Source organism: Trachemys scripta, chromosome 3 (assembly GCF_013100865.1).
Source record: "Trachemys scripta elegans isolate TJP31775 chromosome 3, CAS_Tse_1.0, whole genome shotgun sequence".
Lineage (NCBI taxonomy): Eukaryota > Metazoa > Chordata > Testudines > Emydidae > Trachemys > Trachemys scripta.
In genome coordinates this window covers 684,791-706,241 of record NC_048300.1, presented here as the reverse complement: position 1 = coordinate 706,241, position 21,451 = coordinate 684,791, and the positions used below count along the sequence as shown (strand labels likewise).

Here is a 21,451-nt window from a genome sequence, read left to right as displayed (position 1 = left end):
AGCCCCCACCCAGTAACCTGGGAAAATTACACACCACTCCGGGCACCTCTAAGAGGCAATACTTCCCCTCTCATAAGTACTCAGTCTGAGTATAAAGAAGAAAACTTTTAATAAAAAGGGGGAAAGAACTTGGCATTAATTTGGGGGAAATGCTACAAGCATGATTCGCAAGCATGTCCCACATGCTGGCCTAAGGCTTCACCCTTAGACCGGGCTATCAGTAATTTCAGCTCTGGTGGATCCATAACAAAACAAAAGACGCCCAGTTGAGTCTAATCAGCTCTGTTATTAAACAGTGGAGAGGGAAAGGGTCAAATGATGTCTAGGACTGTTTGGGCAGAGACCACACCACCAGGTACAAGCACCTGTCCCCACCCACTCTCCTCTCCACTCGCCCTTGGCCTCCTTACGCCTTGCTTAGAGAGTGCAGTTTCCTTGAGAGTGACTGTCCACAATCAGGGCATGCCAAGCATAGTTCTGCTGCCCCCACTCACACAACAAGGACAACAACCTTTCATCACCCCAGCACCCAACATCAAAGTGACTTGCAATCCGACACCAGCCAAAAGTGAGCATTTGGGCAAAACAGCTCCATCATGCTGTGCACCTAGGCAGAGTAGGTGTCACACCTACTGTGTGTGTCTGTGCAAACAAAGTCAGTCCCTGAAGTCTTTTCCCCCAGCTCATCACCAGAGGTCAGGGGAGAGCTCATTCAGACCCTGCTTACATCTGTGGATGTCTGTGCAAAACACATGTGGCAAGCCGGAGTCCTACTCCACTAATCTTGTCCAATGTTTTATTTTATTTTAAACTGCTTAATTCTTAGAGCAGCTGTTCCAGTTGGAAGCTTTGCAGACTGCTGCTTTGCATTCTGAAATCATGGTTGCACCTTGTACTGTACCGTCAGTAATTAGTGAGCTCTGAGAACAGGCAGTATGCAATATATCATCACCCTGGGAGGAGAAGTAGAATCCCTGAGGCAACACTGAATAGCTGGATCAGCAGTAGAGAAGAATCAGTAGGTCTGTGAGCTTGGGTGCTAACCAAGGGCCAGCATATCCTATTCTTTTCAAATGCCTTTCCAATCTATTATAATCTGGCTCCTTTCAAAGAGAGCAGGATTGGATTTCTACCCTTTCAGTATTAGAAGTCTGGCTGGTTTTATCTAATTGAGAATCTTCTCCTTTTATGATGTACCTATAACTAATAAGTATAGGGGCTTCTTATATTGCTAGAAGCAAACTATTGTATTCACAGGCAAGGAATTTTGGAAGATGACTTGTCACTTTATTGATGTGTTCTGGCTGTCGGCAGTGTCTGAAAACTCAGACTGTGCTGGGCCAGCAGTATTCCATCAGTCACATTTCAGCCCAAACTAAATCACTTGTGTGTACAAACCTGTAGTATGCTGCAAATAGTTAGGGGTTGTTTGTTTCTTAATGTGCTGGAGATGAACACAGGGAACTTACATTAACTGTGATGGGAATTTTGTATACAAGTTATCGGGCTCCATACATGAATAAATGAATACAATTCTATAGCCTGGGATATACAGGGGGCCAGACTAGAAGATCTAATGAGTCCCTTCTGGGCTTAAAACCTATGAAACTAGGCGCCCGACACCACAAGGAGCATGTTAGTGAGTGAATAGATTTTTTTTTTCCCCTGCGTTCACAGGATTTCATCTTTCCCTCTTGCTTTCTGGAGTCGGTGCAGGGAATTCCCTTTCTTTTTGAACGTTGTGTTAGTAAATGTTGTTCTCATGGAAGATACTAGATAGAACTGAAAAGCAAAGTCCTCATTTTATCCACAGAATGATGTGGTATGAACCCATGAAAGATTCAAGTATCAGGAGGTAGCCGTGTTAGTCTGTATCCACAAAAACAACAAGGTGGCACCTTAAAGACTAACAGATTTATTTGGGCATAAGCTTTCATGGGTAAAAAACCTTACTTCTTCAGATGCATGGAGTGAAAATTACAGAAGCAGGCATTATATAATGACACATGAAGAGAAGGGAGTCAACACTGGTTCTCCACTTGTGAGGTATCTCCCTTCTCTTCATGTGTCATTATATAATGCCTGCAGCTGTAATTTTCACTCCATGCATTTGAAGAAGTGAGATTTTTTTACCCACGAAAGCTTATGCCCAAATAAATCTGCAAAAAGAAGAACAGGAGTACTTGTGGCACCTTAGAGACTAACAAATTTATTAGAGCATAAGCTTTCGTGGACTACAGCCTATTTCTTCGGATGCATATGCATCCGAAGAAGTGGGCTGTAGTCCACGAAAGCTTATGCTCTAATAAATTTGTTAGTCTCTAAGGTGCCACAAGTACTCCTGTTCTTCTTTTTGCGGATACAGACTAACACGGCTGTTACTCTGAAACCAAATAAATCTGTTAGTCTTTAACGTGCCACTGGACTCCTTGTTGTTTCCATGAAAGATTGGCATCTCCCTGCCAAGATACCTCACATTTATCAGGGGGGCCATCCCTAGCGAGAAGAAGGGGATTTACTCCCCTGGCCTACTCAGTCTTAGACCTTATTCATTGAGGCTGCTAGTGAGGGTGCCAATTAGTATCAATTGTGATGGTGCTTTCTGTAATTAGGGGTGGGGGAAGAAAGAGAAAGAGATTTATGTAGGTGAGGCACATGACCTGGTGCATACTGCAGGAGACCTGGGTTCTATTCCTGGCTCTGCCACTGGCCTGCCAGGGTGACCTGGTACAAGTCACTTCACTCTCTGTGTGTTTCCCCGTCTGTAAAATGAATGTAATGATACCCACTGAAGAAAAGAACTATACAATAGCTAGGTATAATTATTGCCTCATTTAAACGAGTTCTGGCAGCCCATCTGTTGGGGATAGGCTTTGCCAGCTTCATCCCTTTCTGGGGAGAAGGGGGACTACACACTCCTACCACTCTTAAGCCGCATCTCTGGGCTGCAGTCCCCCTGTTTCCCAACCATGTTAACCCAACAGATCCAACTGGGTTTGACACCTGTGAGGCCTTTACCTCCATGAGCCTGTGACAGCAGCTGATTAAAATGATTCAAAACCAACTTCTTCAAAACAAAGCATTATTTGTTCACACAGAGGTCCGTAGCACGCAGAGCAAAGGGTTAATACAAGAAAGGCCTGTATGCATGGGACTCACCGACACCAGAATCTTTCCTTGAATGCTTTTGTATGTTCCCTTGACCCCAGTTACCTCCATGCTTGCTACAGTTTGAGTCTCCCGTCACTGTGTCTTTGTCAATCTTTCCCCACCAAGGCACCTGCTGACAACCCACTACAGCCGCCTTCTTCCTTAAGCTGACACCTTTGAGGCTTTAGTATCCCCTTTGATCTTAGGCTGATGCCTGGGAAAAGTAAACTTGGCCAGCCTGGCTGAAGCCTAGCAGAGACATTGCCCGGTCCATAGCTTCCCGCTCTGTTCCCTAAGGAGACTTATCTGCCATTGTTTCATTTCATGTTTGCTTCCCCCGCATCAGCCTCCTCTGATTTAATGCTATTCTATCAGGAAAATATCATCAGGCAGGAAAATATCATACAGGTAAACTAAGGTTATAAAAAATAATACACAGACCTCCCTCATTCTCCACACTAGAAACCACCAACAAAATGAAATAAAATAGCCACAATCTCTGTGGGTGACAGAGGGGATAACTCAGTTTCTACACACGTCCAGGCCTGCCCAGGGGTCCATGCTATATATCTAGCTAGGTCTCTATATAGTCACCCATCCCTGTAGCATCTGACTGCCTTCTGTCCCATATACATGAAAACAAAGAGCTATGTTTGTTCCAAAGAGGAATAGTCTTTTAAAAGAAATTGTGTTGCTCACATAAAGTCATGTGATCATGTTCTGACAAAAGAAAATACAAGAAATTAAAGATATGGGACAATCCTAGCCTGATTTTGACAGTCTCAATCAAGGATCACTGGGTTCAAGTCAATATTCGATACACACAGAACAAGGACAAAGAGCAATGGCCCAGAGCTAACACCAAATTGTACTGCACCCCAGACAGGCTGACAACCTGGTGTCCATTTGCGGATACCTGTACACCTAATTGCAAATAACAGTGCTGGACCAAAATAAATGGTGTTTATAATGTTCACCTGTACAAATTAACTACTATATATAAAATGAACTGTATACCTAATTAGCATATTTCCTATGCATCTATTTATAGATGCCTTTTAACATGTAAATAAAAGGTTACCAGGGCTCTGAGAAATTTTCATGCCAGAACTGTTTGCAGCAAGAACCCAGGGGGATTTTTTGAATAGTCTTGAAACAAACGCAAGGCAAATGTTTCAGCTGGCAAATAGGGGACGCCTTCCCCATATCAACACTGTTTTGGTGCCATTGTTTGTGTGTTTTTCAGTGAGGCATTTTGCCCTCAGTTATATTCCCCTAAGCAAAGAATACACTGTTTGCTTTTCCATCTCATGAAGAATTTATCCTCTGTACTTAAGATCTTATGTACAACAACTGAATTATTTATTTCCACTGTACAGCTTTGAACAGTACTCACAAGCAATTTGTCAAAGACATTACACACCATCATTTAGGCTTAGTGTTTCTTTGTCTTTTGGTCAGTATAGGAGTCAAGAGAGAACACCGGAAGTTACAGGACCAGTTCCATAGGGGATTGTACCCATATAAGGGAGCAAAGAACTGAACATTATGTTAAAAAATCTTTATATATATTTTTAAAGCCCAAAAAACTGTGGACCAAAGTCATCCTTATTCAAATACCATAGATGAATTTAGTCTACTACTAATGAGAGGCATATCTTTTAACGTTTGCCTCTTGGACTGTCATATAAGTGTAGGAAAAATTCTTGAATTAAATAGGAAAACATAGCTGCTTGTGCATTGCTCTTTAGAGGCCTATAAAACTATGTAAAATATCAGGAAGTGTTCATTATTATTCAAGATACCCAATCATTGCTAAACAGCATATGAAATAATTGGTTTAGTATTTTCCATATGTAACAGAATAACTGTTATACAATAGAAGGGTTTGCCACAAGAAAATACAGGGCAACTGTATGAAAAATGCAAGTCAAAGCTTTTATTTAATTTATTTTTTTTTGTTTTTATTCGTGGGCCAAAATCATATCTTTGTATATGAACTTTTGTGTGATTTATTGCTTGATAGCGTGTTACTTTCTGATCAAATGTTATGTGGTAGCATCTTATTAGCATAAGGGTTGCAGGATGTTAGGAACCAAGCTAGAGATGGCCTTTAAAATACAGGACAAGTAGTCTCTCCATGCAATAACAATGGATACATTTTTGAGTCTACTGTTTATAATAATATCAAGTTGGGCTCATCAAATATTTTCTGCCAAAACCGTTTTTTGATAGGAAAATTGGGTTTTTGATTAAATGAACTTTTAAGGGGAAAGTGTCTGCTTTCTCTGGCTTGTTTTTTAATCAAAAAACTGTACTCCCCAAAATGGAAGTTTTCAGTTCTTGGATGAAAACTAAAGTACGTAGCCGAAACTGAAAGGCACGCAAACTACAGCTCCCATGAGGCTCTGAAGCAGCATAGGTTTTTCGACAAAATATTTTGATTTTTGAGTTTTCATCAAAAAGTCAAAACATTCCATGAAAATAAATCCTATTTTCTGACCAGCTCTAATATAAAGTACTTTGTACAGTGTCAGAAGGATTTTATTTCTTAAAGGCTGCGGAAGGCTTGCTGTTTTCAAGAAAGGGCCTGAAGAAAAGGAAGAGGGAACTAAATACTTGAATCTGTAGTTATTTTCTTAGTCTTCCTAATTCTGCTCTTTGTGGACTATGCTGACGGTTTCTTAGAAAATACTCTGCTTCTGTGAATGCAGTACTCTAGTGGGTAACCCAAAATAAGGTAGATCAGAGACAGGGAATTTTGAAAGGTGTCTTTCTTTAAAAGGAATTTTTTTTCTGAAATTGATGCTTTGTTTGATTGAACATAGAGGAGAGCTACAGTCTGTAGGGTGGGTTGGATTGTTTTCTGAAGCAATTTGCCCATCCCTATTTTGAATATATAGTGATATAATTATATATCCTGAAGGACCTTCCATCCCTTCTTTCTTTGGACAAACTGTCTGATACCGACACCAAGAGCAGCTGATGAGTATACAAAGGGTGTCTGCATGTCTAATTCCTTCCTGACAAATTAGCCACATGTAATTTCCTTTGGGTTTAGCAGGTGGGGAGTGGATTGAATCTACCCACACCAAGATTGAAATAGCAATTTTCACTAAAGTGAGAATTTTATGGGAAAAGGGTCAGAAATTCTGCACCAAATGAGGAACTGGCAAAGCCCAGAACTCATCAAATTAGGTTTTGAGTGTGCACATACTCACATTACTGGCTAGGAGAATGAGATTTGAATTAAAATTAGTTACCTCTAGTCTGCCTAAAATCCATACCATGCAGAATCCATGGCGATAGCATTAGAAACTTCTTTAATTCCTGATTCAAGTGCATTTCTCTCTAGAGGAAACAAACCTAGAAATTGGTACAGAGTGTACTTTAACTCCTAATCAAATTATCCGTAGACAGCCAGGATTTTCATTCTGACTTTACCATGCCCAGTTAGCTGTCCAGCTGGTCTTACTATAAGTGGACACAGTACGTGTTAATACATGAAAGGACCTGATCTTTTTCTGTTGACTCGTTCACTTCTCTTCGGTGTATTATACAGCAACAGGGAGGGTCAATGGTAAAGCTCCCACTGACTTCAACAGAGCCAGGATTTCATCCTGATACTTTAAGATGGGGTGTTTGAATTGGCAATACATTTTCTCTCTGTCATTTAGACACTTCACCAACATACTGTTTTGAATTCCTATGGTCTGGCTTTTGCTGCAAAATTGCTGGCAGTAGCCCCTGAAGTTCTCACAGTCGTGAAAAGCTTCTTTCACAATTAAATTAAAAAACAAAGAGAACAAAAAAAAGTGCCACCGTGGCTAAACAACAAAGTAAAAGAAGCAGTGAGAGACAAAGAGGCATCCTTTAAAAAGTGGAAATTAAATCCTAGTGAGGAAAATAGAAAGGAGCATAAACTCTGGCAAGTGAAGTGTAAAAATATAATTAGGAAGGCCAAAAATAATTTGAAGACCAGCTAGCCAAAGACTCAAAAAGTAATAGCAAAAAATTGTTTAAGTACATCAGAGGCAGGAAGCCTGCTAAACAACTAGTGGGGCCACTGGATGATTGAGATGCTAAAGGAGCACTCAAGGACGATAAGGCCATTGCAGAGACACTAAATAAATTCTTTGCATCAGTCTTCCCAACTGAGGATGTGAGGGAAATTTCCACACCTGAGCCATTCTTTTTGGGTGACAAATCTGAGAAACTGTCATAGATTGTGTCATTAGAGGAGGTTTTGGAACAAATTGATGAACTAAACAGTAATAAGTTACCGGGACCAGATGGTATTTACCCAAGAGTTCTGAAGGAACTCAGATGTGAAATTGCAGTGTACTGTGTAACCTAATAATTTAAATCAGCTTCTGTACCCAATGATGGGAGGATAGCTAATGTGATGCCAATTGTAAAAAGGGCTCCAGAAGTGATCCTGGCAATTACAGGTCAGTAAGCCTGACTTCAGTACCGGGCAAACTGGTTGAAACTATAGTAAAGAACAAAATTGTCAGACTCATAATTTGTTGGGGAAGAGTCAACATGGTTTTTGTAAGGGCAAATCATGCCTCACGAATCTACTAGAATTCTTTGAGGGGGTCAACAAGCATGTGGACAAGGGGAATTCAGTGGATATAGTGTACTTAGATTTTCAGAAAGCCTTTGACAAGGTCCTTCACCAAAGGCTCTTAAGCAAAATAAGCTGTCATGGGATAAGAGGGAAGGTCCTCTCATGGACTCATAACTGGTTAAAAGATAGGAAACGAAGGGTAGGAATAAATGGTCAGTTTTCAGAATGGAGAGAGGTAAATAGTGGTGTCCCCCAGGGGTCTGTGCTGGGACCAGTGCTATTCAACATATTCATAAATGATCTGGAAAAAGGGGTAAACACTGAGGTGGCAAAATTTTCAGACGATACAAAACTACTCAAGATAGTTAAGTCCCAAGCAGACTGTGAAGAGCTACAAAAGGATCTCACAAACCTCTTGGGTGACTGGGTAACAAAATGGCAGATGAAATTCAATGTTGATAAATGCAAAGTAATGCACATTGGAAAACATAATCCCAACTATACATATAAAATGATGGGGTCTAAATTAGCTGCCACAACTCAAGAAAGATATTTTGGAGTCATTGTCGCTAGTTCTCTGAAAACATCCACTCAATGTGCAGCAGCAGTTTAAAAAGCAAACAAAATATTGGGAATCATTAAGAAAGGGATAGATAATAGGACAGAAAATATCATATTGCCTCTATATAAATCCATGGTACGCCCACATCTTGAATACTGTGTGTGGATGTGGTCACCCCATCTCAAAAAAGATTTATTGGAATTGGAAAAAGTTCAGAAAAGGGGAACAAAAATTATTAGGGGTATGGAATGGCTGCCATATGAGGAAAGATTAATAAGACTGGGACTTTTCAGCTTGGAAAAGAAATGACTAATCATGACTGGTGTGGAGAAAATAAATAAGGAAGTGTTATTTACTTCTTTTCATAACACAAGAATCAGGGGTCACCAAATGAAATTAATAGGCAGCAGGTTTAAAAAAAATAAAAGGAAATATTTCTTCACACAATGCACAGTCAACCTGTGGAACTCCTTGCCAGAGGATGTTGTGAAGACCAAGGGTTCAAAAAAGAACTAGATAAATTCATGGAGGATAGGTCCATCAATGGCTATTAGCCAGGATGGGCAGGGTTGGTGTCCCTAGCCTCTGTTTGCCAGAAGCTGGGAATGGGCAACATGGGATGGATCACTTGATGATTACCTGTTCTGTTCATTCCCTCTGAGACACCTGGCTTTGGCCACTGTCAGAAGACAGGATACTAGCTAGATGGACCTTTGGTCTGACCCAGTATTGCCGTTCTTATGTAAAAACTAAGCTGAGTTTTTAGCTTGAATCTACCTCTCCTCCTAAAGAAAAATTCCACTTATGGACATTTCCTGGTTCTGCCATTGACATGCTGTGTGTCCTTGAGCACTTTACTGATCTGGGCCTCTGTTTCCCCTCCACCCTTTGTCTGCCTTGTCCATTTAGATGTAAATTCTTCAGGCTCGGGTCTGTCTCTTAATATTTTTTGTACACTGCTTAGCACAATGAGCCCTCCCCCTCAGGTGGGGCCTCTGGGCACCACTCTAATACAAACAACAAACAACAACAACAACAATAATAATAATTAATAATTAATGCCCAACAGTTGAAATACAAATATCTCAAAGCACTGTAAAAGGTGGGTAAATGTTATTATCCCCATTTGGGGGGAACTGAGGCAGAAAGACGTGACATGACTTGCCCAGAGACAGAAGTCGGAATAGTACTAAACACCAGCCCATGCTGCTTGAATACTCCTTTGAGGAAAGTTCATCTCACACATTTAATGTGGTAACTAATAATAGCTGAGATGTGTTATGTCCAGCATACCAGATATATTAGACGACACTCGGATAAAACAGAACAAAAAGGGGAGTTTATTAACATTTTACAAGTTCCCTCATTCTGCATTCTGTTTTGCTTTGTTGGCCTGTTTTCATGCAGACTCATTGAAATATTTGTGTTTTCCAGAATGCCAAAGCCAGCTATGACTTCAGCAGTAACGATCCCTACCCATATCCCCGCTACACAGATGACTGGTTTAACAGGTAATAGAGCTCAGTCAGCAGTCATTACAGGTATTAGGAAATCATAAGGCTCTGCTGATAGTTTCAGTGTCTGTCTCTCCACTAAACGATGTGGTTTTCAGCACAGAAGTTGCTGTGTCGCTATTGTCTGAAGATTAGATATTACTGTTTTCACATTGATTTTTTTTTATCTAGTGTGTTCTCCTGGGAACCACTTCCAACACTCTGATCAGCTGAGTTATGGTATATAAAGTGTTTGCTACTCCAGAAAGACGAAGGCATACCTGAAATGTTTGTGTAGGTGATAACTATATAATTTTCTGTCTGTTAACTGAAGAAGTCAGGATACCCGGGTCTAAATTTATGCTTCATAGCAATTTTTTATTGTTCTCCTTTCTCCATCATCATGTCTCACCCACAGCCTTCATGTTATTTTAAAGGGAGCAATATGGAGGCTGGGATTTTATGAGCAGGGGGGAATCTGTCAGGAAAGGAATTTGAGAACAACTTGAAAATACATGTAAAGTTCCCATAAAGACTTGATGTCACAGTTTGCCACAGTGCCCCATGGCCACAGTCCCTAACCTCAGGCTACTGCAGCATCAAACAACAAATATCTCACTGAACACAGCAGGGGGTCAATATGGTCATTTACGAATGAGCCTCAGGGGTAGGACAGGTGATGGAGCAGCCTGTATTCCCTCTTCGCCTTCTTTGGTACCACACCCAGGGGAGATATGCGCAAATCTGGCACTGGAATACATCAGAAGAGGCCGGCCACTCTCCCTGCTGTTACTTCCAAGGTGAGCTTTGCCCTTACTATATACTCAAAGCCTTTAATGGACTTCAAGTTCTCTGCCTAGCAGTGGCACCTCCTGCCTTCATAAGGAATTTGAAAACCGGCTGAAGATCCATTCCATAAGTAAGCAGCGTCTGTTTTCTTAGGGTAGTTCAGAAACAAATTCCATAACACCTGTGTCTACTTGGAGAAGGAGCCGTTTCCATGGTTACTGCCTCCCCTGTAGCAGCTCCTGAAGCACTGGGACCTTGAGGACCCCCTTTCCTATTGTCCTGTTGGAACCATCCTTTACCCCATGACAGGAGAGGGCGCTATGCGGATCCCTGCACCTCCTATGGTGGTGTTTTGTACCTGCACTGGGAATGAAAACATTTCCCATCATTAAATGCAAAGCACACATTGGCTTTTATATCGTCATGTTGAAGCCAAGGTTTTGGCACAGGCAACCCGCTCTCCGTGAATGTCAGCTGGGCAGGGCAATAAGGAGTCAGACATTTCAGCAAAGGTCCTGGTCTATTTTACCCCAGGGTAAATCAGGCTCCTCTGCTGTCCTTTGACTAAATTCTCTTAATCCCCTCCCACACGCTGCCATATGTAGCATGAGCCCCCACTATTAAGTCCTTATACTTAGGGCCCTACCAATTTCATGGCCATGAAATATGCATCATGGACAATGAAATCTGGTCTCCCCCCCAACATGAAATCAAATCTTTTGTGTGCTTTTACCCTATACTATACAGATTTTGTGGGGGAGACCAACATTCTCAAATTGGGGGTCCTGACCCAAAAGGGAGTTGCAGGGGGGTTGCAAAGCTATTTTAGGGAGGCCGCAGTATTGCCACCCTTACTTCTGTGCTGCCTTCAGAGATGGGCGGCTGGAGAGTGGCGGCTGTTGGCTGGGCGCCCAGCTCTGAATGCAGCACCCTGCCAGCAGCAGCGCAGAAGTAAGGGTGGCAATACCATACCATGCCACCCTTCTGCGCCGCTGCTGGCAGTGGCTCTGCCTTCAGAGCTGGATTCCCAGGCAACAGCTGCCTCTCTCCAGCTGCCCAGCTTTGAAGGCAGCGCCCCCGCCAGCAGCAGCGCAGAAGTAAGGATAGCAGTACTGTGACCCCCTCCACAACTCCTTTTTGGGTCAAGACCCCTACAATTACAACACCGGGAAATTTCAGATTTAAATAGCTGAAATCATGAAACTTATGATTTTTAAAATTCTATGACCAAGAAATTGACCAAAATGGACCGTGGATTTGGTAGGGCCCCACTCATACTTAAACAAGGAAATACACCTCTCGGGGCTCCTCACACAAATTATACTCGCATAAATGTGAAAGGCTGTGCACCAGTTCTCAAGAGTTTGAGGCACCTTAGGCCTGAAGGGTTTGTCCTTCTCATTTTCATGCTTTTTGCTCCCTTCCTCTGTCCTGAAAAGCAAGATAAATAAATCCACAAATTCCTCTTTCCAAATCTTTTTTTTAACCCCTTTAAGCAGATGATTCCCAAGTGAACAGTGGATCTCACATAAGCTCTAGGATCATCAGCTGTCATGTCTCCTGCCTTTGTTCATTCAGAATGATGCCACCTGGAAACAGGGGGGACCCTTCCTAATTGCTCCATATTCCTTTGTGGGGTACCAGTCCCCCCCAAACCTTTGACAGTCCTACCCCCTCATCTGAGAGGGGCCCACTCTCATCAGGCAGGCTGCCAACCTATGGGCCACTGATGCCAATGATTTTGCCAGGTCAGCCCACATCCCTGGGCTGGATGTCTGAGGGAGGAGGGACCTGGGTTGCCATTTTGCCCCACTGTGCTGAGGTTAGCCAATTCCCTCCTTCAGTGCCTGAAGGCTGCTGACAAACTCCACCGCGGCATCCCGAGGATGCCTGAAGAGCTCTTGGCAGATTATGGGTGTGAGGCGCAGGCCCAGGGTCACTCACCCGCTCCTCATCATCTCTGTCCACCTCTGAGGCTTGGACCCTCACTATTCTCAACCTCAGACCCTGAATCCATCCCTTGCACCTCCTGTAGAAGGGGTTCTGAATCCTAACCAGGAAGGACACTCTCTTTTGACTCACCACTATCTGCAAAATGAACTATTCCCGCAGAGGTCTCAGCTCCTGCCCAGCTGCTCCCCTCGACCTGTGGCAGGCACATGGGTCCTCAACTGATCTCCAGTCCCGCGAAAACTGAATACATCCTGTCCCCTGCTCTGCCTCTTCCCCCAAGGGTCCCGCCTCTGCTCCGCCTCTTCCCTCGAGGTCCCGCCCCTGCTCTGCCTCTTTCCTCAAGGCCCCACCCTCCGCTCGCTCTTCTCCCTCATCCCCTTTACTCATTGCTTAATCCTCTCCACCTCCCTCCCCACCCCGCCCTGCCCCCCAGCTGGGCTCCCTCTGCTCCGGGGCTGGGACTGGAGCTGCAGCCCCTGACATGGAGCCTACCCACCCATGAGATGCAGGTAGGAGACAGTGAGTAACCCCTTCCCTTCTGTAACAGCCAAAAGAGGCTCCACATGGCCTCTTCTGGGAACTGGGGAATGCTAGCCAATGAGCATCCCTGTCTCCCAGCTGGCCAATGAGTGCCAAAGACTCTCAGGGGGAGGAGCTACTTATTGTGCCTTGGTGAGTGTGTCCCTCCCTTGCCGCTGGGACAGTCCCCCTTTCACCACTGGCCCCATCAATTTCCCCCATCCATTGTTGCGGATGGGTGGCATTTGGTAATTTTTAGGGGCAGATCCTTAGCTGGTGTAAGAGTCGTACAGGGTTAGCTTTTCAAAGAATGGACTATAAAGGTCCAATTTTGCTCCACTTGCAGTCAATGATAAAGTAAATGACTTCAATGCATGCAAGAAGGAACTGCAAAGTGAAATATCATTTTTACATAAAGAAAATATTTCTCTGGGAGTAGTTTAAGTGATTTGTGTAAGAGGAAGTGGAGAACTTTTAAAAAACAGGAACCAGGGGGCTTTTGTTAGCAGGCAGCTGCATGTGCAAAATGTCATTAGGTTTTTAAAAGACTCAGGCAGAGGTGTTCATGCGCATGAGCACAGCTGCTTTGCTTGTAAACACAGATACTGTGCCTCTTCTAACTCACGCTATTTCAGACAGCCAAAAATCTCTGTCACCTTAATTCTAATAAACAGTGGTCTCTGAAACAGTGGCATAGTGAGGAATGGGAATTTGGGAGGGCCCCAACTTATGGTCGATGAGCAATGACCAGACAGCTTGGCTGGGCCCCTTTTTGGCTCCAGCATCCTGGACCCCTTTTCCTATCCCTGCTACCCATTCCCCATCACCTCTTGTGTCATGTCCTGTACCCCACACCACAGAAGCAGCAGCCTCTGCTTCTCTCTGTCACATAGTTGCAGCTGCCTGGCTCTTGACTGCTGTCTCCCTGAGTGCACGGTTCCACCAATACAGGCTCTTGCAGGGAATCTGTGTTTCCTAAGTTGTGTGCCTCTTCCCTCCCTATTGGGTGGTGGCGGGAGCAGTTACTGACTGAGTTGGAACAGCTGGGGGAGAGAATCAGAGGCTTTCTGTCTCTTTGCCCAGCCCCTGCAGCAATCTGCTGCTGCTGTTACAGGAAAGGGGGTGTGTGTGCGGCGGGGGTATCACACAAGCTTAGATTTGGGTTTGCCTGGGTGTCGATTGGGAGGGTCGTGGCCCACCCATGTTACACCCCTGCACTAAGACCCAGAGGGATGGTGTCTGTGGTGCTGTGTGTTGGGCACTTGCCAGGGAATTAGGAGGACTTGGGTTCTGCTCCCAGTTCTGTCCCTAACCTACTGCTTGATGCTGATCAAGTCACCTTTCTATTTCCCTTCCTACTCTTTCTCTGCCTATTCAGAAGGTGAGTGCTTGAAGGTCTCTTGCTATGTGTATTATACAGAGGAGCTGTGCAAATATTAGCTTTTTCAATTCGCTGGCACTTCCAAAATATTGGATGGGGGGGATGCATTTCAGGTCAAACCAAAAATGAAAACCTTCAAAAAAATTGGTGACTTGAAACGTAAAAAAATCATTTTAGGTAGAAATAAATGATTTGTTTGACCAAATGAAACATTTCATTTTGATTTTGAGTCTTTTTCAGCACTTTCAAACAAATTAAATAGATTTGAAGGACATTTTGAAACAAAAGGTTGTCGCAAAACAAAAAATCAGAATCTTTAATTTCAAAAATGTTGCGACAAAACATTTCAACTTTTTTGGATTTTTTTTTTTTACATGAACCATTCAGCAAAACTGATATAAATTTGCAAAATGTTTTGGGTTTCCAAATCTGCATTTTTCACAAAAAAAAAAAAAAAAAAAAAAAAGAAGGTGGTTTTGGCCAATTTTTTTTGCCTAGCTCTAATATAATGGGGCTCCTTCTCAGGTGGGGCCTTTAAGTGCTACTGTAATATAAATAAATAGTTATGAGACAGCTTGTTTCTACTTATACAGCCCTATAAATATTAACACTTTATATTCTCCATGTTCCCTCTCCCAGATATTAGTTTGTCAAACATATTCAGTACTTCTGAAGAACTTGTTGGTCAGAGTTACAATTACCCTTCACCTCTATTTATTAAAGGCCACACCTGCAGTTTTCCCTCTCATTTTTTCAGTTAATATAACGAGAACAACATAATGGATAATTGGGGATTTGTATAAACAGATACAGCAGCCTTTTCTATTGCATTAACTACTCCTGAGGGCATTCTGCACCAAAAAATTAAAAATTCTGCACCAAAAAATAAATTTTTGCGCACAATATTATAAAATTCTGCAAATTTCATTTGTCAAATAAATGTGGAGGCTCCAGCATAGCATTGGGGAACACAGGCCACTGGCTGCACAGAGGTGAGAGATCACTGTGCAGCTCCCCCTTCCTGGGACACGGACTCAGCGGTGAGGCTGCACCCAGCACTGACACAGCGCAAGGACTGGGCCTGCCCTAGAAACATCACAGAGCCCTGCCCCTCTGTGCCAGGTGCACCAGGTGTGGCCAGGCAGGCTCAGCAAGGCAGGATCCAAGTGTGGAGGGGCTTAGTGTGGGGGAAATCCAGGTGTGGGTTGAGAGGATTCTGTGTGGGTGCGGGCGGCTCAGTGGGGGATAAAGGTGCGGGGGGAATCTGGATGCACAGGGGCTTGTTGGGGGGTTCTGGGTGCAACAGTAACGGAACCCTGCAGGGGGTCCAGGTGAAGGTGGTTGGGGCTCAGCAGGGGGGTCTGAGTATGGGGGGGATAGAGATCAGCAAGGGGGTCTGGGATCTCAGTGGGGGGGTCCAGATGCTGGGGTAGTGGGGATCAGTGGGGTTGGGATCCAGGTGCAGCTGGTTGGGGCTCAGTAGGGTTGGGATCCGGGTGCGGGTGGCTCGTCGGGGTGGTCCAGGTGCAGGGGGAGGGGGCTCATTGGGAGGGTCTTGGTATGAGGGGGTCTGGATGCACGGGGGTTGGACGGATGGTAGAGCAGCTCCCTGTACAGTGATCCCTCCTCCTGCAGCTGAGCAGCGATGGGTGCAGGAAGCGTGTGTGTGTGGGGGGGAAATCTGCAGAGCTTCCTACAACCAGGGGAGAAATCTGGGGGTGGGTGTGACCTGGCATTTTTAGAAAGTTTTTGAACATCGCAGCTTCCCTGTGTGACGGGAGCAGTGTCATACCCTATATCCTACAGGTGACTAGATAATGAATGCCCAGCCACGCTGTAGCTTTTTCACAGTTCTTTTAACAAGGACAGTCAAGGAAAACCTTCTGAGTTATTGAAAGAAATTTATCCAGCAGATGTACAAGAAACATATTTCAGTCTTTTCCCTGCCCAAAGAGCCTTCAGAAAAGGGTCCTGAAACAAGCATAAGATTTTCACGATGGTGGGATATTTGGAAACCAGTCATTTTCCTACAATAGATGTGTCTCTAAAAACATAAGTTAGGAAATATTACAGGAAAAAGAATACATGGTCCCAAGATTTCTCACACCTCTGTTGTACCAGCCTTTTCAACCTGCACTTTGAGGGAGAGGGAAAGAAGATAGAGGCTGAATTTAAAAAAAGAAATAAAACAAAATAATCCAGCTGCCGCAGGGTATAGAGCATATTAGAGTATGTGGCCTTTGTAATATGGTAACGCTAATGTTTGCGAGCCACCAGGATACTACAGAGATAACCACAATATACATGCATAGAGGGTAATATAATTTAGGTGTAGAAAATAGCCCATCTGCTAAAACATGGTGAACTGTAAAAAAATATGTATTTATTTTATTGGAGAGGAAAACCAGACACCCCCCCTTCCTCCCCACTTAGGCCTCCAAGCCTAACTTGGCACATATTTTCAGCATTTGCTAAGGATTGTAAAACACTTTGAAGATGAAAAATATGATTGAAGCACAATGGGCTGATTTTGAACCTGGGGCCTTCAGAGCCAAAGCACAGACTTGTCCTACATGAGTTTAAAAAATCACTTTATTAGCTAACAGCAGTAGTGGGCTGGTATCTTCTCTGTGGACTAGCTACTAAAGGAGGATGAGACACACACAGCACCCTGCCTAACTTGGCAATGCTTTTGCAGCTGGTGTGTCGTGACTGCTGCTTGACCTGCTGACCCGCATTGTCACATTATTTCCCTGTGCTTCCCCTTCTGTGTGTTGCATCCATCTGCTGCCTCTTTAGATTGTGAGCTCTTCAGGTCAGGGGCAGTCAGTTTGCTGGGTGTTTGTACAGCGCCTAGCACAATGGGGCCCTGATCCGTGGGGGGCCTTTAGGTGCTACCATAACACGCAAAATAAATAATAAATGTGCTAAGTACTATTACTATACGCTGTTGAAGTGCTAAGTATTAGTAGTAGTATTAGACTACTCTTTCCAATGCTATTTCTACTGTGCAACAAGATAGAGCCTGCTTGAAAAATTGGATTCTAAAAAGGGCTGAATAACTTTACAACTAAATAGAGCATAATTATGCATGCTAATATTAGAATAAACATCGCTTAGGCTTTAGAGGGTAAACTGATTACTCCACATACAGCAGTGTGCAGTTTGCTAAGTGCAGCAATGGAGTTTTGCTTTCTTCTGGAGCATCTGGTGTTAACTGGGACAAGAGGAAAGATACCAATCTTGATTAACCAATGGCCTGATCCAGCATGCTCCTAATGGTGTGCAATACTGTGTGTGCAAACTGGGTAATAATGTTGATCAGGAGCAGTGATTTACATGGTCTCTCTTTATTCATCTTTGCAGTCATGGAACCAGGTGTGCAGGGGAAGTGTCGGCTGCAGCAAACAACAACATCTGTGGAGTTGGCGTGGCATACAACTCAAAGGTGGCAGGTATGACACCAATACAGGGAGAAACCCCAATCCTGTTCTCCTCACTCAGATTTTCCTTGGGTAAGGCACCCACTGTAGATCACGGGAGCTTTGCCCCGGTAAGGACGGCAGGATTTGGTCCAGACTTTGTACTTCTGTCACAGAAGTTTTAAGTGCTAAACATTTAACAAGGGGCACCTCCCCTTCTCTTTCTGCACTCTCCTATATTGTTAATATACTTAATTATTTAACGAGGGGAATGGCATTCCTTCTGCTCATTCTCATTTCAAGTCCTGTTTCCATACTGATTTCAATATGAGCTAACTTATTTCTCCTTTTGTGTACTGTTGTAGGTCTCATCTGAAACAAATCTAAATGTGCAGCCGAAGAAATATACTTGTAGTTGCACTTAATATGATGCAGAGATGAGCTGCCTCAGATTGTTTTTTCCTATCAGTTGTGCATCTCCGAAAAAGCAAAATCCACTCCATTACACTGAACTTATCTCTAGGTTTGCATGGGGCCAGATACTCAGCTGGTGTAAATCAATGTAGCGCCATTAATGTTGATGGTTGTTGACCCCAGCTGACAGTTTGGCTCCTAGAGTGCATGCACAGTGATTTATTTTCTGACGGTTTAGCTGGCCTCCCTTTTTGTTGTTTTATCTGAATGATCACCACATCCAGATCCATAAAACAATAAGCTTCCCAAATCGGGCACATGCCCAGAAGCAAAATCTCCGCGATGGAATGGCAAAGCAATTTCTACTAAACAATTAAGCTAAGACAGTTCTATCATTTTATAATTGGCTCAAAGTGGCACTCTCACAAGGAGTATCATTTTTTATCTGCCACTCAAAATGGTACAGAACTCTGTCCTGACTATGAAAACCCAAGGAAATTCATAGAAATCATCGAATTTTAGGGCTGGAAGGTCCCTCAAGAGGACATGTCGTTCATCCCCCCAGCACTGAGGCAGGATTAAATAAACCTAGACCATCGTAGACCAAAGTTGTACCTAGACCACAGGCCTGCTTTGAGCTTTACTAAATAAGTCATGACTAGGCTTATAGCAGTAAAAAATAAAAGCAAACAAACAAATGAACAAAAAACCCTTCCAACAAATAAAAAGCCAGGAGTTACAGAAAGGATATAAACACTCGTGTTTCAGGAATTAATCACTTCTGACTAGTGAGACTTAAAAAGGAACTTTCTGTGGGCAAGTTGTCTAATGTTGGATTTTTTGCAAGGATTTGTGAAGCAATGTTTATCAGTCACTCTTGGTGACAAGATACAGGACTTGGTGCTTGTTGACATGGTGGGGTAATGCACTCCATGGGGTGTGATTTCTAAAGTGCACTACCATTAATTGGTCTGTGTAGACCCTGCTGGTTCACTTTCATGTTGTGCTATTTGAAACAGGACCATATTAAAGAGCTCTAGGGAATCTTTAGTGCACACCAGCAGAGTCTACACAGAACAATTAATGCACAACACATTAGTGTGCTTTAGAAATCACACTCTGTAGAGGGTGCTACCCCCTGTGGCCCTAAATGGACCACTGGCCTGAACCCAGTCTGGCAGTTCCTGTGTTCCTATGCCAAGCAAATTATCACTACAAATCATGAGTAACAAAATTAATTGAAATGGTATTATTTGTTCAGGAAACCTACCCTCAAAAATCAACTAGCATGTACAAAGTGCTATTTCAACTTCTGACTCTTTGCTTGCAATGAATGAACTTTAAAGGGTTTGGATGATGAGTCTGGTTTAGATCTGCACCCCAAAAAAGGGTGGGGTGGCGAGGGTGTGGATGTGGGTGTGTGCATGTGCATGGGAAAATACACAATAGCAGCCAGACTTCTTGGATCTGTATAAATTGAGTTGAAAATCTTGTAAGAACAGGGTTTGTCATGAGATATCTGTTACTTCCTGCTTCCTTTCAGCCAGTTACTTATTGAAGTGCACAGGTCTTCATAACTGCAGGTTGTTCTAGCCTCTCTCCACTGCAGGGCTAGCCCTTCCCTTCAAAATCTGAAGGGGAGGAGTGGTGTTATTGTTTTAGTTGCTGCAATCAGTGAGACATGAAGTTCAAATTAATATGTAGCATTGCATTGAGAAAGGACCATTGTCACCATTGTTCAGTAATTACACACATTGATCAGAGAAGGGCACGAAACACAGTATTTATATTCTGATATTGGACACCCAAATTTGCATGCATTCGGTTCTGGGGTTTTGGTTCAGGGCTATCTCTACTATTAATGCAACTCTATAACTTCAAGTCAGTTATTTATAAGCTACATAGCAAAGCCCTTGGGCTGTACTAATGTCCTACAGAAGCTGTAACAAGCTACCATACTTGTCAATTTCCTAACAAAATTCCATATTGAGGTACGTTTATTTTAAGGCAAACAACATCCCATGTTTCTAAACTGAGAAAAGCTCTGGTTTATTACTGAGACCTATAGCACCACCAAGTGGAAATCAGTAAATCCATCAAACCTCTGGAGGAAACTGACATGTTTATGACATGTCTCTGGGTCCCATCCTCAACAGGTGTAAAGTGGCATAGGACGTCATAGCCAGCTGAGGATCTGGCCCCTAACTTTTTTCTCTTTGATCCCACTTTTTTTGCATTGAAGTCAAATCTGATGACTTGGCTCACATTTTAGCTCTGTCTGGGCACTCTCTTGTCATCGTCTGTGAAATTCAGCAGTTTCAGTTCACAGACATTCACACCAGTCTTTGTTTCTTTGAGTGTATGCGGGATCTCATGCCCGGAGTTTCAGAGAATGCCGACTTGTTGAAAACAAAATTGTTCAACTTGAAACATTTTCGAAAAAATAAGTTTTAAAATTGTCAAAATGTTCACATCAGCATTTAAAACATGAAAAATTCCAGTCTTCCAATTCAAAACAACTATTTGTTAAAAAAAATAAGCTAATTATATTTTTTTAAAATAAAAAATGGTCAAAATCAAAATGAAACATTTCACATTATGGAAATAAAAAGTTTTGATTGACCTCGACCAATTTTTTCCAGGTTTTCAAGATTGCAACTTTACTGCCCTGTTCAGAATATTTTGAGGGACAGGAAATCTGTTTCCCACCCAGCTGTATGTTTTTTGTTGTTGTTGTTCCAGTCCATTCCTAGTTTAAAACATTGAAAACTAATGAGTTCCCATCCAAAGCCATACATGGAATGAGTTTACTTTAAACCATTCCAGGTTACTCTAGTCTCAAGCAAGACTCAATGAAAGGTCTCTAACCCTCAGCCTGGCCTGTGTTTGGGTTGATAATGAATCATGATTTAGTGTTGTCCCAAAAAAGGCTTGTGTTGCTCAAATCGTCATACTGTTTGGCATGGTTGGAGCTGGAATTCAGAGACAAATTAAATCAGCCTATACTGGAAGTTATCCAAAAAACTTTTTCAGAACAATAGCCATGTTTCCCTACTGTACATGTATACAAAGGTACAGATGTCATTATTTCCATATAAGACATTTGTAGCTTTCCCTCTCCTTTCTGATTATAAACACTAGCCCATATTGTGGAGAAAGGCAAGAGAAAACCTGTTGGGAGATGAATGAAGTATA

The 21,451-nt window shown here is 42.9% G+C and overlaps 1 protein-coding gene across 1 annotated transcript in view; it reads left to right on the top strand.

The window, feature by feature from the left end:
* The window catches only part of PCSK2 (proprotein convertase subtilisin/kexin type 2), a 193,860-nt gene that overhangs the window by 134,235 nt on the left and 38,174 nt on the right, over positions 1-21,451 (top strand). The window contains exons 6-7 of the mRNA XM_034763893.1: positions 9,720-9,796; positions 17,787-17,875. Of these exons, the coding sequence (XP_034619784.1) occupies positions 9,720-9,796; positions 17,787-17,875 (166 nt within the window). The remainder of the gene's footprint in view (positions 1-9,719; positions 9,797-17,786; positions 17,876-21,451) is intronic.